The 15562-nt window shown below is 37.4% G+C and overlaps 1 protein-coding gene across 3 annotated transcripts in view; it reads left to right on the forward strand.

Annotated features, from left to right (window-relative positions):
• The window catches only part of DCP2 (decapping mRNA 2), a 58012-nt gene that overhangs the window by 29732 nt on the left and 12718 nt on the right, over positions 1-15562 (forward strand). For 2 of the 3 annotated variants that reach the window (XM_032626779.1, XM_032626782.1), the window contains exons 5-10: positions 5067-5153; positions 8598-8750; positions 8876-8988; positions 9088-9195; positions 11356-11494; positions 14716-14826. In XM_032626779.1, the coding sequence (XP_032482670.1) occupies positions 5067-5153; positions 8598-8750; positions 8876-8988; positions 9088-9195; positions 11356-11494; positions 14716-14826 (711 nt within the window). The remainder of the gene's footprint in view (positions 1-5066; positions 5154-8597; positions 8751-8875; positions 8989-9087; positions 9196-11355; positions 11495-14715; positions 14827-15562) is intronic. The other variant, XM_032626780.1, reaches the window with a different exon arrangement.

Consider the following 15562-nt stretch of genomic DNA (forward strand, 5'->3'; position numbering starts at 1 on the left):
TCTTGACTGCTATATAGGCAGTTAAGGAATATTTATAAATGGGTGAGAATTTCTAAACACACACAGATGAAAACAGAAGGAATTTGTGATTTTTAAGTACATCTATGTATTTCCTAATAACATTTACCTTTCTGTTGGATCGATATGAATTTTTTCCCCCTGTTTTAGAGTTTTTGTCTTGCTCTGAGGAAAGCACAAGCATATTTAGGAACCACAGTCCTTTAATTTCAGGGGAAAAAATGTTCCCTTTGATAATAAGAATTAATCCTAACTTCTAACCTTTCTGATCTAAATAATAGTCTCTTTTAGCTGATAAAGGAACTTGTCAAAGAAGATTTAACTTTAATTTCTATAAATTTTGAGGCTAGAAGTTTTAAAGTCAAGTCTTTTGACTTTTATTCCTGATTTTTAAGTGAATACTTTTTTCGTAAAGAGAAAAGTTTTGGGACTAAGGTGGAGCATTGCTGTATTAGTCCACTCAGGCTGCCATAACAAAATACCACAGACTGGGTGGCTTAAACAATAGAAATTTATTTTCTACTTCTCTGGAGGCTGGGAAGATCAAGCTGCCTGCTGATTGACTTCTTGGTGAGGACTCTGATCCTGGCTTGCAGTTGGCTGCCTTTTCTCTGCGTGCTCATGTGACCTTTGCCAGGTGCCTGTGTGAGTGCCCCGAGAGCTAGTGTGCTAGCATCTCCTGTTTTTCATAAGGGCACTAGCCCTACTGGATTAGAGCCCCACCCATATGACCTCATTTAACCTGTAACACCTCCTCAGAGGCCCTATCTCCAAATACAGTCATATTGGGGGTTAGGTCTTCAACATAAGAATTTTGGAGGGTTCAATCCATAGTAGTTGCCATTTTTGAGTGATGAAGTATTCAACTAGCAGTGCTAGAGTTGCAGTGTATCCTTCTGCCACTTGGTGGTACTGCAGTATAATAAAAGCAACACTGTTTGAGGGAGGGGAGAACCACCAGTGTCTTAGTTAAAAACCAGATTTTTATTCCATTTATAGGGGTTTATGTTTTTTTTTGAAGATGCTGAGGGTAGGAGTTATTTATTTATTTATTTATTTTTGCTGTATTGGGTCTTCGTTTCTGTGCGAGGGCTTTCTCTAGTTGTGGCAAGCAGGGGCCACTCTTCATCGCAGTGCGCGGGCCTCTCACTATCGCGGCCTCTCTTGTTGCGGAGCGCAGGCTCCAGACGCGCAGGCTCAGAAGTTGTGGCTCACGGGCCTAGTTGCTCCGCAGCATGTGGGGTCTTCCCAGACCAGGGCTCGGACCCATGTCCCCTGCATTGGCAGGTGGATTCTCAACCACTGCGCCACCAGGGAAGTCCCTGTTTCTGATCACTTGTATTCAGTGAAGTAGATTTAGGACAGGGATATGAAAAATGTTTTCTAGATATTATTGAAAGGCTATATTAGGATAACCTTAGTATATTTTTGTTGTTAGTTGCAGTGAAACACCAACTGTTTTTGAGAAGACAAGGAATACTTGGCAGTTCACTTGTGGTTTCAAGATTTCATATTGTTGCTTATTATTTGTCAGAACAACATATTTTATTCTAATAAAGCTTTAATATGCATTTATGTGATTTAATCTTGATAGAATTTGTACAGAGGAATTATTGGTTTATTCTACCTCTTGTAGGCTTATAGGACATAGATTTTACCCAGAGGATTTCATTGTCTATGCTGGTGTTCTTTGGGTAGCACATTTCTTTACTCTTATGTAGAGATTTTTATCTGATATCATTTGAGACATTAGTCCTATTCCATGTGCCAGGAACATTAAGTCTGTATTATAATACAGGAATGGATTTGATACACAGAAGGTATGGTATTAAAATTTTTATATTTGTTGTCTGTACATGTAAGTGAGCTATTAAAATTTTTTCCTGGTAAATATTTGTTGAGAATGAATACCTAATTTTAGAGGTAAATCGGTCTTTATCACTTTTAGAATTGAGGTCTGTCACTATATTATGTTTATTCTAAGTTTGGTTGTACAGGGTTTCAAGCTGCCTTTGTTAAACTAGGCTGATGGCCTCATGTTGTACCATTTCCTCTCATATAATTCTTCAGCTGTAGCCATTCCCAGCTATGTGAATGGAATGTCTTTTTCTTTCTGTCTATCTGGCAAACTTCTGTTCATCTTTCAAGTCCTAGCTCAAGTGTATCCAGCAGAATAGGATGCTGCCCATGACAGCCTTCCAGAGGTGACCACCCCAACTCACAACCACACCTTACCTGTAACCAAGGCTGAGTTAGGCATCCTGATTCTCTACTCCCATAGCACCCACCTACCTTTTGGCACATATATCATATTGCAGTTATCATTTCTTTAAAGAGCAGCGCTTGCTTTATTCATTTCTGAAGTCAGTGCCTAGGACAGTACCTACCACTTACGAAGCACACAGGATATATTTGAATGAATGCACTAGAAAAACCTAAACATTAATTACATGTTACTCTTTAAAATTGTGTTACTATTGAGAGAATTTCAAGTATAGAGAAAAATAGTAAGAATAATATAAAGAATAGATTCACCTGTTAATATTTTGCCATATTTGCTTTATTTTGATACATATGGGTGAATGGTTTTTATTATTATTGCTAAATACTTTAGGAGTAAATTGCAGACAAAATGCCCCTTAACCCCTAATTATTTACACATGTAAATTTTAAGAAGTGGGAAGTTCTCTTATATAAGCACAGTGTAATTATCAAATTCAGGAGTGGGACATTGGTAGGTTCTGTTATCTAACAGACAATTCTTATTCATATTTACTAGTTGATCCATTATGGTCCTTTTCTGCAGTTTCCACCCCCTTCTCCATCCAGGATCCTATCCAGGCTCATGCACTGTATTTGCATTTAATTGTTATGTTTTCAGTCTCTAATCTGAAACAGCCCCTCGGTCCTCCAATACTTGTTTTAGTAAGCATGTATTCAGTTAGATTCTGTTTGGTAACAGGCTCTGCTCACAAGGAACTTAGAATATACAGTTTACCTTTAGCATAGTTTCTAATTATTATACAGACATACGTGACTGGAATGTATACTAATTTCTGATTATAAGGTATTATTCAAAGAAGGTAGTTAAAGGGAATAACTGTAAAAATAGAATTAAGAACTATATAAAGTTATTTAAAAACTTTTTTGTTGGAGGATAAGAACATAAAATACACTAATCTTAACAGGTTATTCATTTTTATATATGTATATACCTGTGAAACCACCACCTAGGTCAAAGAATATTTTCAGCACCTCAGAAGATTCTTTACTGCCCCTTCTTAGTCAATGCCTACTTTTCCCCACATTTCCTGAAGGGAACCACTATCTTGACTTCTATCACCATTGATTAGTTTTGCCTGGTCTTGAGCTTCATATAATTAGGATTTTGCAATAGTTATTCTTTGTGTTTTATGTCTTTGGCTCAGTATAATGCCTGTGAGATTCATCTATGTTGTTGTGTATATTAGCAGTTGGTCCTTTTTAATTGCTCTTTGTTATATTCCAGTGTACAAATATACCACAGTTTGTCCATTCTCTTATGCATTGGATTGTATCCAGTTTTTGGCTATTCAGAATAAAACTGCTGTAAATATTCTTATACATGTCCTTTGAGGAAAATAAGCCTTCATTTCTCTAGGAGTGGAATTATTGAGTCATAGGGAAGTTGCATATCTACTGCCAATGGTTTTCCAGGTGGTTGAACCGATTTACATTCCCACCACCTGCATATGAGAGTTCTAGTTGTCCTGACCTACACGTAGAATTACCAATTAAAAAATTTTTATCCCATGTTCATGGAGTGTGAGAATTAATATTGTTTAATGTCATTACTGCCAAAAACCATGTCTAGATTCAGTGTGATCCCTTTCAAGATTTCAACGACATTAGTTTTACAGAATTAGAAAAGAAATTCTAAAATATATATGTAACCACCAAAGACTCCGAATAGCCAAAGCAATCCTGAGAAAGAAGAACAAAGTGGAAGGCATCACACTGCCTGATTTCAAGCTATACTATAAAGCTATAGTAATTAAAACAGTATGGCACTGGTATAAAAACAGACAAATATATAGATCAATGGAATAGAACTGAGATCCCAGAAATAAACCCACACGTATATGGTCAGCTAATATTTGAAGAGGGAGCCAAGAAAACTGAATGGAGAAAAGAAGTCTCTTCAGTAAATTGTGCTGGAGAAATTGGATATTCTCATGTAAAAGAATGAAACTAGACCCCTGACTTATACCACTCACAGAAGTTAACTTGAAATGGGTTAAATACTTAAATTTAAATGTAAGACCTGAAACTATAAAACTCCTAGAAGAAAACAGGATAAAAACTCCTTGACATGGGTCTTGGCAATGATTTTTTGGCTATGACACCAAAAGCACCAAAATAAGCAAGTGCGACTACATCAACCCAAAAGCTTCTGTACAGCAAGAGAAACAGTCAACAGTAGAATGACAGCCTACGGAATGGGAGAAAATACTCGAAAACCATATATTTGATGAGGGGTTAATAGCTAAACTGTATAAAGAACTCATACAACTCAACAAAAAATTCAATTAAAAAATGGGCAAAAGACCTGAATATACATTTTTCCAAAGAAGATAGAGGAATGGCTAATGGAATGGAAGATAGAGGTATGTGAAAAGATGCTCAACATCACTAGGTTATTAGGCAAATAGAAATCAAAACCACAATGATATATCTCTTATGCCTGTTAGAATGGCCACCTTAAAAAGACAGATGAATGTGGAGAAAAGGGATCCCTTGTTCACTGTTACTGAGATTGTAAACTGGTACAGCAAAGCTGTATGGAGGATCCTCAAAAAATTAAATTACAACTACCATATGATCCAGCAATTCCACTAGTGGGAATATATCCAAAGGAAATGAAAATGCTAACTTGAAAAGGTATCTGCATTCTTATGTTCATAGCAGCACTTTTTACAACAGCCAAGACATGGAAACAACCTAAGTGTTCATCGATGAATGGTTAAAGAATATGTGGTATGTTATATTCACAATGGAATATATTTCAGCTGTTAAAAAAAAAAGAATCCTGCCATTTGCGCTATGGATGGACATTGAGAGCATTATGCAAAATGAAATACGTCAGACAAAGACAGGTACTGTATGGTCTCACTTATATGTGGAATTTGAAAAAACAAAACAAAACTCATAGAGGGAGAGGTCAGTTTTGTGGTTATCAGAGGGTGTGTGCGTGTAGAGGAGAATTGTAGGAAGCTGGTCAAAAGGCACAAACTGAGTTAGAAGATAAATAAGTACTAGGGATGCAGTGAACACAACATGATGACTGTAGTTAACACTGCTGTATGATACGTATGTAAGTTGCTCAGAGAGTAGATCCTAAGAGTTCTCATTACAGTGAGTTCTCATTACAAGTCAAACCGTTAAGCTGTACACCTTAAAGTTAAGCAATGGTATATATCAATTATATCAGTAAAACTGGGAAAAATTTTATGGTCATTTCTCAATATATACAAAAAGTTAATTATGTTGTTTATCTGAAGTTAATATAATGTTAATTATATCAATTTAAAAAAATTTTAGTCATTCTCATGGGAATGTAATGGTCTGTCATTGTGCTTCTAATTTATGTATCTCTGAAGTCTAATGATGTTGACCACATTGTCATATTCTTATTGGCCATTTGAATGTCCTCTTTTATTAAGTACCCACTTACATGTTACCCATTTTTTAAAAAAGTTGGTTTACTTGTCCTGTGGATATATAGGACTTTTTAATATAGTCTGGATTTGAGTGTATTGTGAATGTCTTCTGGTTTATGTCTTCCCTTTTGACCTTCTTAATGGAAACTCTGAAGAGAAACAATTTTATGTCACTGATGTGTAAACTTTCAGGTAAACCAGTCCTAATTGTTACAGTTATAAATCTAATATCCATCCTGATTGATTTACAATTAAAACAATTTTTTTTAAGCTATGTCTGAAGCAGTAGAGTAGGGTAGACCTTAGTTGCAAAGAAAAGGAAAACCAAAGTATCTGGACTTTCACTCCAGATAGCATACATGAGTTGTGAAATAAATCCACAATTGGTAAAAGAATTTTATTTTGGAAAAGGTGTATAGTTTTGGTTTAGGACAAGAAAACTTTTTTTTTTTGGTAGCATATCTGTATTTCTGTTCCCACTCTGTCATTTCCAGAAGTAGGAAATACAAATAATGTCTGTTTTTTCTATATACCATAGAGCAGTTTTCAAGTAAGTATATTCACATAGTTCTTAAAATTAGGGAAAGGTTTAGCATAATCGGGAGTATACAGAAATGAGTTAGGTGTTGTAGAGGAGCTTAAATTGGGAGTTACAGTCTACACATGTTTGAGACAAGTATAGATGTGCCCTTGTTGAGGAAGGTAGAAAGATGTACCTTTCTCTTGTCCAGATGTACTGGCAAGAGAAGGAGGGAAGAGACAAAAAAAAAAAAAATGGATAGAAATATCTCCTTCACACCCATACCTTGTAAGAGATTCAGGCCTGTGCATGTTCTGTCCCACTGATTGGTTAGAAGGTGCTGAAACTAGAGGGAAGAGGAGGAACGAACTCCAGTGTAAAAGATGCACACTGGTTACTAGACACTAAAGCTCCAAAGCCTTTTTCATTTGGGGGTGAAGTGGGGAAGGACTTTGTCACAGAACACAAATGTTATCTGAAGGAGAACTTTAAGGCTAGAAGATACCAGTGCTTTTTAAATTTTAAGCAGAAGCCTGGGATTTTAATCAAATTAAGAATGGCTCCTCTGGCTGAAGGAAAAGGTGAGGGTTAGATGTGACATTTTATTCCTGAGATTTATGCTCCTGCAGTCCTTGAGGCACGGTGAGGAAAGGCAGTTTTAGAACCATTAATCCACTTCACTAGTTCTCATTTTTAGTGCATTTACAACACGTCCCCACACACACACGTGCAAATGTGGTTGTAGCTATACTCTTGGAATCTGCCCACTTAACTATTAGTATTAATCACATTCCGTTTTCATGTTTGAGAAATGGTTTTCTTTGTGAAAGACGGGGGCTCCCAACCCCTGGGCCACGGAATGGTACCAGTCAGCAGCCTGTTAGGAACCAGGCTGCACGGCAGGAGGTGAGTGGCACCCACCCAGCCCTGCAACCCTGGTCCGTGGAAAAATTGTCTTCCACGAAATGGGCCACTGGTGTAAGACACTTTTCATTCTGTAGCTTGGTATACGTGTGGGAACCACTGATGTATTCTCACATCTTAAGGGTTCTGGACCCAATTACATTGTGTGTGTGTGTGTGTGTGTGTGTGTGTGTGTGTGTGTGTGTGTGTGTCCAAACCAGCAAGCAAGTTTTGGACATCAGCTGGGTGTCCTACAATTCAACTCAATTCTGACACTGTCTACCTGGAGATAGCATCACATTCCACATGTTAAGGGCTCAGTCCCATAAGACCCTCCTTTGCTTCAGATGCCAATCGCAAGTCCAGGTTGTCATTTGTGCTTCTGAGCTCCTCCTTGGGTTTGATTAATTTGCTAGAGTGATTCGCAGAATTCAGAATTCAGTTTTTCTTACTAGATTATCAGTTTATTGTAATAAAAGGATATAACTCAGAAATAGCCAAATGGAAGACATAAATACATAGGGCAAGGTATAGGGAAAGGGCAAGGAGCTTTCGTGTTCTCTTCTAGGGCACTGCTATGCCCAAATCTTCATGTGTTCACCAAACCAGAAACTCTCCTTTTGGGTTTTTAGTGGGGGCTTCATTTCATTGTCATGACTGATTAAATCATTGGCCATTAGCGATTGAGCTCAATCCCTGGAGGTGTGGGGGAGAAGGGGCTGAAAGTTCCAGCCCTCTTAATCACCTGGCGACCAGCTTCAGTCCTTACTCAATCCTTACATGGGCTTCTTAAGTCACCTAATTAACATAACACAAAGACACTCTTGCTTTCCTCACTTAAGACATTCCAAGGGTTTTAGGAGATCTTGTACCAGAAAGGGGGACAGTGACCAAATATATATTACTGTAAGTCACAGTTTCCCACGTTGCCCTTCACTGAATAGGTGAAGAAACTTAGGCTCAGGTATGCAAGGAGGTTTTTCCATAGTGAACAGTTCAACAGAGGCACAGCTAGAACTAGACCCTGAAATATTCTTTTTCCTTAGTGGTTTTTAAATGAATGAATGAATGTATGTATGGCTGCGTTGGGTCTTCGTTGCTGCGTGTGGGCTTGTCTCTCGTTGTGGCGAGTGGGGGCCACTCTTCGTTGCGGTGTGCCGGCTTCTCATTGGGGTGGCTTCTCTTTGTTGCAGAGCTCGGGCTCTAGGCGCGCCGGCTTGATTGATTGTGGCATGTGGGGTTAGTAGTTGTGGCATACGGGCTTAGTTGCTCTGTAGCTTGTGGGAATCTTCCCGGACCAGGGCTCGAACCCGTGTCCCCTGCACTGGCAGGCAGATTCTTAACCACTGCGCCACCAGGGAAGTCCCAAATTTTTGTCTTTGATATAAACAAATTTTAATGAACTGAAGGTCTAACAGCAAAACTTGAAAATCATCATCCAAATTTGTTATTTCCAGGTCTTTGAAGAAACTGGTTTTGATATTAAAGATTATATTTGTAAGGATGATTACATTGAACTCCGAATCAATGACCAGCTTGCTCGTTTGTACATCATTCCAGGAATTCCAAAAGATACCAAATTTAACCCGAAAACCAGAAGAGAAATTCGGGTATGTAATTGAAAAGTATTTTCAGATTGCTGGACAGTATCCCAATTAAATGATGTAGGAAATTGCTTTTAGAAACTCCTTGATAATAAATAACTAACAAAATGAATTATTTTCTTGTGTTTCAGAACATTGAGTGGTTCTCCATTGAGAAATTGCCCTGTCATAGAAATGATATGACCCCAAAATCCAAACTTGGTTTGGCACCAAACAAATTTTTTATGGCCATTCCTTTTATCAGGTATGTTCGTATTTCTTTAAATACAAAACTTCATAAATTCTGATAGTGAGTTTCTTTACATAGCCAAGTTTTAAAATTGAATTCTTAATGTTTCCATAGACCATTAAGGGACTGGCTTTCTCGAAGATTTGGCGATTCCTCAGATAGCGACAATGGATTTTCCTCAGCTGGTAGCACACCAGCTAAACCCACTGTGGAAAAATTGAGGTAAAGAAATATATGCGTAGGATTCTGACTTTTTGATAGTTTTTAATGCAGTGACATTTTGCTTATAAAGTTTGCAGAGGTGTTGGCTTCCTTTTTGTAGGTACTATTTTATTACTGGTCTCACAAATAATTGAAAAAAATTTTAAGGGTTTTTGATGAGAGGTTAGTGGAATTTGGAAAGGAGCTTCAGGCATATTTAAAAATGGTATACATAAGAGCTTATCAACTTTTTAGATGGATAGATAGACTATGAGGAAAAGACAAAAATCCTCTGTATGTATATTTATACTGTTACTTCCCTGTTCTCATATCTTTACTTTAGAAATAATTGAGTTTCTGAAGATGGTTGAATGGGGGGAATATATTGAAGTTTGTTTTTGTGTAGAGGAGATGAGGGATGCTGGTGTATGTATAATTTGTTCAGAAAGATAACACTGTGAAGGCTTGGGCTTGCTGCTTTTCTTTCCCTAGCCTAGACTGTATATTATAAAGAGTGACTATTACATGGACATGAACCGCAAAGAGCATTTTCTTGGTTGGAATGTAATTGTATCCAAATCACAATTATAGAGTAGGCTGAGTAAGTAATTTTCTTAAATAAGTATATGTATTTGTAATCAGCTTGCTAGAACTTTGCCTTTGTTAGGTTCAGAGAGAGCTGCTTTTTATACTTTCTCTAATTTAGGTGTTCTGTTTTTATCCCAGAGCTTTAAAAAGTAAACAATAGGAGTAACACATCTGCAGCCAATATTTTTTAAACACATAGGGAATATTCCATTTTAGTTGAATTTTATGAGGATAGGAGATTAGACTAAATGCCTTGAAAGGTCATTTCTGCCTTTCAGAATCTATGATTATAATCACCAAATTATATACTACTAAACATAAGGGAAGCAGTAAAAAGGAAAAAGAGTAAAGTAGACAGGAATGTAGTCAAGATTAAAAAAATCCAACCACTACTAAAAAGTCATGAAATAGTGACACTGAAAAGAAATTGTGTCACTGTTCATATTTGGGAGAATCTGTCCACCATAGTGTGTGATAAGATTCCCACATCTTTCAGTCAGTGTTAGGGTTTGTGGTCCTAGAGAATGGAATGAGACAATAAATAACTTCTTTAACCAAATTTCAGGTTGCTTAGGCAGGGTGGTGTCTGTTTTTAGCATATAGAATAACATCTATTGATGTGCTGGAGGAAATATCTGAGTTTTGTCTAAAGAAAGAGTAGAGAGTCTGCAATTTAATTACAGTTTTTAAATGGGAAAGGGGACAGATTCTGAAATATTCAAAAACAATCTTACTATAATATGGATCTTGGGATCAGTGGCTCTGGACTGTATTACACATGTATGTGGTACTACAGAATACGATTTCTTTTCTTTACTACAAACTACTGTTACAGTTGGTTTCTTTTGCATAAGTATTTGAGACTGGATCTTTATTTAACTTGCTTCTCCATCGTTTTTGAGCTCCTGAATTTTTTGCTGTACAATGTAGCTTAATTTTTCAGATCCTCTTCCAGCATGGCCGGGGTCCATAACTGACCTGTGCCAGATCAAATTCCATACTTAAGCATCCTAGTAAAGAATTGAGAATTGAGTTGTCTGTCCTGTTAAGAAGGAAGATCCACTGACATTTGTTTGTTTCGACTAGATTTATTTATTGAATTTATTACTAAATTTATTAAATTTATGAAAGAATTATTTTCTTCAGTTGTGTTTCTTTTTGCGGGGTGGGGGGGCATGCATCACAGCTTGCGGGATCTTAGTTCCCCAACCAGGGATTGAACCCGTGCCCCCTGCACTGGAAGCGCAGAGTCCTAACCACTGGACCGCCAGGGAACTCCCCAGATTTTTAAAAGTACAATCATTTATAGGGAGGAAGTGGTATCAATGAATTTAGGAAACTTTGGGATTAAAAATAACAGTATTAATTCATTCAAGAAATATGGAATGCTAGGCACTCTTCTGGGTGCTGGGGGTAAAGTGTTAGGCAGAGTCAACAAGAATCCCCTGCCCTCATGGAACTTATACTCCAGTGGGCGGAGATAGACAGTAAATAAAGTAAAATTTGTAGTCTGTAAGATAAACTAACAGGTGTTAGAAAGACTATAAGTGAAAATTTTCTGATCTGATTTTTATTTTTTAAATCTTGGTGTAGTCGAACCAAATTCCGCCACAGTCAGCAATTATTTCCTGAAGGTTCTCCCGGTGACCAGTGGGTAAAGCACAGGCAACCACTGCAACAAAAACCATATAATAATAATCATTCTGAAATGTCTGACCTTTTAAAAGCAAAGGTGAGTGATACACATTTAAAGATTTTCATAACTTTAGCTCATTTGACTTTGGAATGTATCTGAGTTGAGGAATTACAGATTAACAGTTGTAGAGTTCTGAATTGTTAATCCAAGGCTCCTGTGTTTCTGACTTGTGATTTGAAGTAGGGATGAGACTCCTTAACCTTTACAGCTTTGGTATTAATCCAGTGTAGTAAGTAATATGAATTAACATCTGATTTTGGTAAATATGCTACCAGTGAAAGGTTCATTACTGTGTTGTATTCTGGTGTATGATTATATTACAGTTTATTTATCCATTCTACTCTTAGTGGACATGTTTGTTGTTTCCACTTTGGGGCTTTTACAAACCATACTGCTATGAATATTTCTGTACATGTCTTTTGAGGAACATACACAGTTCTTTTGGGTATATAGAATTGGGTAGAAGTGTTGGAGCAGTGGATATGCCTATGTTCTTGAGTATATACTCAATATTCTCAGGTAATTTATATCCCCAGCAAAACATATGAGAGTTCCATTTGTTCCACATCCTTACTAATCCATGGTATTATCTGTCTTTATTACTTTAGCCATCTATTTGGGTACCACTCTTTTTATTTTCATTCTTTTAAAAATATACTGGTTTCATCAAAATTAAAAAACTTTTGTGCATCAGAGATCACTATCAAAAGAGAAGAGACAGCCCATGGAATGGGGGAATTTGCAAATCACATATCTAATGGATTAATATCCAGGATATATGGAGAACTCCTACAATTCAACTACAAACAAAACAACCCAATTAAAAAAAATGGGTAGACACCTTGAATAGACATTTCTTTAAAGAATATATACAAATGGCCAATAAGCACATGAAAAGATGCTCACAATCATTAGTAGAATGCAAATCAAAACCACAGGAGATACTATTAATACCCACTAGGTATGAAGTAATAAAAATGTAATTTAAAAAATGGAGAATGGGGGCTTCCCTGGTGGCGCAGTGGTTGAGAGTCCGCCTGCCGATGCAGGGGACGCGGGTTCGTGCCCCGGTCCGGGAGGATCCCACATGCCGCAGAGCGGCTGGGCCCGTGACCCATGGCCGCTGGGCCTGCGCGTCCGGAGCCTGTGCTCCGCAACGGGAGAGGCCGCAGCAGTGAGAGGCCTGCGTACCACAAAAAAAAAAAAAAAAAAATGGAGAATGATAAGTGCTGACAAGAATGTAGGGAAATTGGAACCCGTGTGCATTGCAGGTGGGAATGTAGAATGGTGCAGCTGCCATGGAAAACAGTTTGGATGGTTCGTCAAATAGTTAAACATAGAATTACCATATGACCCAGCAATTCCATTCCTAGGCTCATACTCAAAAGAATTGAAAGCAGGGACTTAAACAGGTAACTTATATCCCAGTGTTCACAGTAGCATTATTCGTGATAGCCAAAAGGTGGAAACAACCCATGTGTCTGTCAGCAGATTAATGGATAAACAAAATAAACATATAGAGGAATATTATTTGGCCTTAAAAAGGAATGAAAGGGACTTCCCTGGTGTTCCAGTGGTTAAGACTCCACGCTCCCAATGCAGGGGGCCCGGGTTGGATCCCTGGTCAGGGAACTGGATCCCTCATGCTGCAGCTAAGACCCGGTGCAGCCAAATGAATAAATAAATATTTAAAAAAAAAAAAAAAAGGAATGAAATTATGATACGTACGTGCTACAACATGGATGAACCTTAAACACATGCTAAGTGAAATAAGCCATACACAAAAGGACAAATATTGTATGACTCCACTTACATGAGGTGCCTAGTGTAGACAAATTTATAGACAGAAATTAACTTGAGGTTACCAGGGCTGAGGGACAGGAGGGAATATGGAATTATTTAATAGGTACGAAGTTCTGTTTAGATGATGAAAAAGTTTTGGAGATGGATACTGGTGGTGGTTGCACAACATTGTGACTGTACACTGCCACTGAGTTGTACATTTAAAAGTGGTTCAAGTGCTAAATTTTATGTATATGGTACCGCAATAAAAGGTAAATACCGAGAAGAACGGGATGAAATTGAATTAAAAGTCTGTGGTAACATGAGTCTCTGAAAGCTGTATTTCCCTACCTTTCTTTCTTTAAATTAGCTTGTTGTTTTCAAGCTATTTTAGGAACTGCTTAATTTTTTCTGTAGGTAGATAGAATGTACATAAATAAATGTATTTTTATACATTTTAAAATAATAATAAAAGTATTCTGCTCACTGTTTTAGCTAGTCCTCTTTTTTTTTTTTTTTTTTTTTTTTTTTTTTTTTTTTTTTTTTTTTTTTATGCGTTACGCGGGCCTCTCACTGCTGTGGCCTCTCCCGTTGCGGAGGACAGGCTCCGGACGCGCAGGCTCAGCGGCCATGGCTCACGGGCCCAGCCGCTCCGCGGCACGCGGGATCCTCCCAGACCGGGGCACGAACCCGTGTCCCCTGCATCGGCAGGCGGACTCTCAACCACTGCGCCACCAGGGAAGCCCTAGCTAGTCCTCTTAAATAGCTGTCTTTTTAAGACCTCTAAAGCCAAATTAATGTTTAAAAACTTTGTGTTTTAAGTTAAACTTAGAGTTATTTTCTAAGAAAATTAACTCGTTAAAGCAGTATAATAGCAAGATGTCAACTACTGCATGTTTAGGTTTTAGGTCTAAATTTAGGGATAATGGCCCAAATTTTAAAAACCAGTTGTCTTTATTATTTTGTATAAAAAGAGATTATTAATTCTAAAAATCCCTATTTATTAATAATTTAAAGCAGATTTTAGGGTAACAGTGATCACATCGGCTGCCTGTTTCCAGCTTTAAGGACTGTAGTCAGTGGGTCTCAGGGTTCCCTCACAGAGAGGTTTTCTTTGGCAGTCACATAAGGTTTTCAAAGTTGTTCCTCTCCTTGCTCCCATTATTCTTTTACTCCTCATGCTTGTAAACACAGTCTGTGAGCAGAAATGGCATAAGGCAAGAGGTGTGGAAAGATTCCTAGGGACCATTATATTTGCTGTTTCATATCTTTTGAGGACTCTTGCTTTGTGAAGCACTACCTTCTATAAGAAAATATATTGATAGTGGTTCTCCAGTGTTTAAGGAAGGTTTTGGGTAGGGGTGCTTTGCTGAACTCTGATTCAACCAGCTAAATACATTCATAGGGATATATTGTTTTATCCTGTTTCATTATGCTATAGGTTTACATTTTATTTCTTCTTATTGGAAAAACAGAGTCAAAGTATGAGGGGAAATGGCAGAAAACAGTATCAAGAGTCACCTAATCAAAAGAAAAGAACAAATGGGGTCCACAGCCAGCCAGGCAAGCAGCAGAATCCCTTGATGGTAAGAGTTAACAGCTCTCATGCTAAGAAGTCAGTTCACGCTTTTTAAGATGGGGCAAGGGCATTGGCGAGGCACGTTGAATTGATATATTGACAGGATTTTTATGAACCTGCTGTGTGCGCACTATTCACCCACTAAAAAAATCTCTGCCTACTCTCAATTATAGGTTTATCACATTGATTCAAATGTGCAACTGATCTTTACTTTTTATGTGGGTATTTATTTATCTATTTATTATTTTTTAAATTAATTTTTATTGGAGTATAGTTGATTTACAATGTGTTAGTTTTTGCTGTACAGTAAAGTGAATCAGTTATACATATACCCACTCTTTTTCAGATTCTGTTCCCATATATAGGTCATTACAGAGTATTCAGTAGAGTTCCCTGTGCTATACTGTAGGTTCTTGTTGGTTATCTATATGTGGGTATTTAGATTTAATACTTTGGAAACAGTGTGTAGTCAACCCTGCTTTCTAGACAAGTCCTAAGTATTCTCTCTATATTTTTCTAAATAGAGTCTGTATTATTTTAATGAAGTTAAAAGTTTGGAATAACATCACAGTGTTTTTGTTTTTGTTCAAGTTGATAGAATTTAGAAAACGAAAATAAATAAAACACAATACTCATAGCCAGTGTCATAGTCATTAGACTAGGCTGAAAGACAAATACGTGTGAGCATTTTAAGGCATTTACTTCCATTCTTTTAGTCTGTGTTCCAGAAAGTAATTCATAAA

This window comes from Phocoena sinus, chromosome 3 (genome assembly GCF_008692025.1).
Source record: "Phocoena sinus isolate mPhoSin1 chromosome 3, mPhoSin1.pri, whole genome shotgun sequence".
NCBI classification, from domain to species: Eukaryota; Metazoa; Chordata; class Mammalia; order Artiodactyla; family Phocoenidae; genus Phocoena; species Phocoena sinus.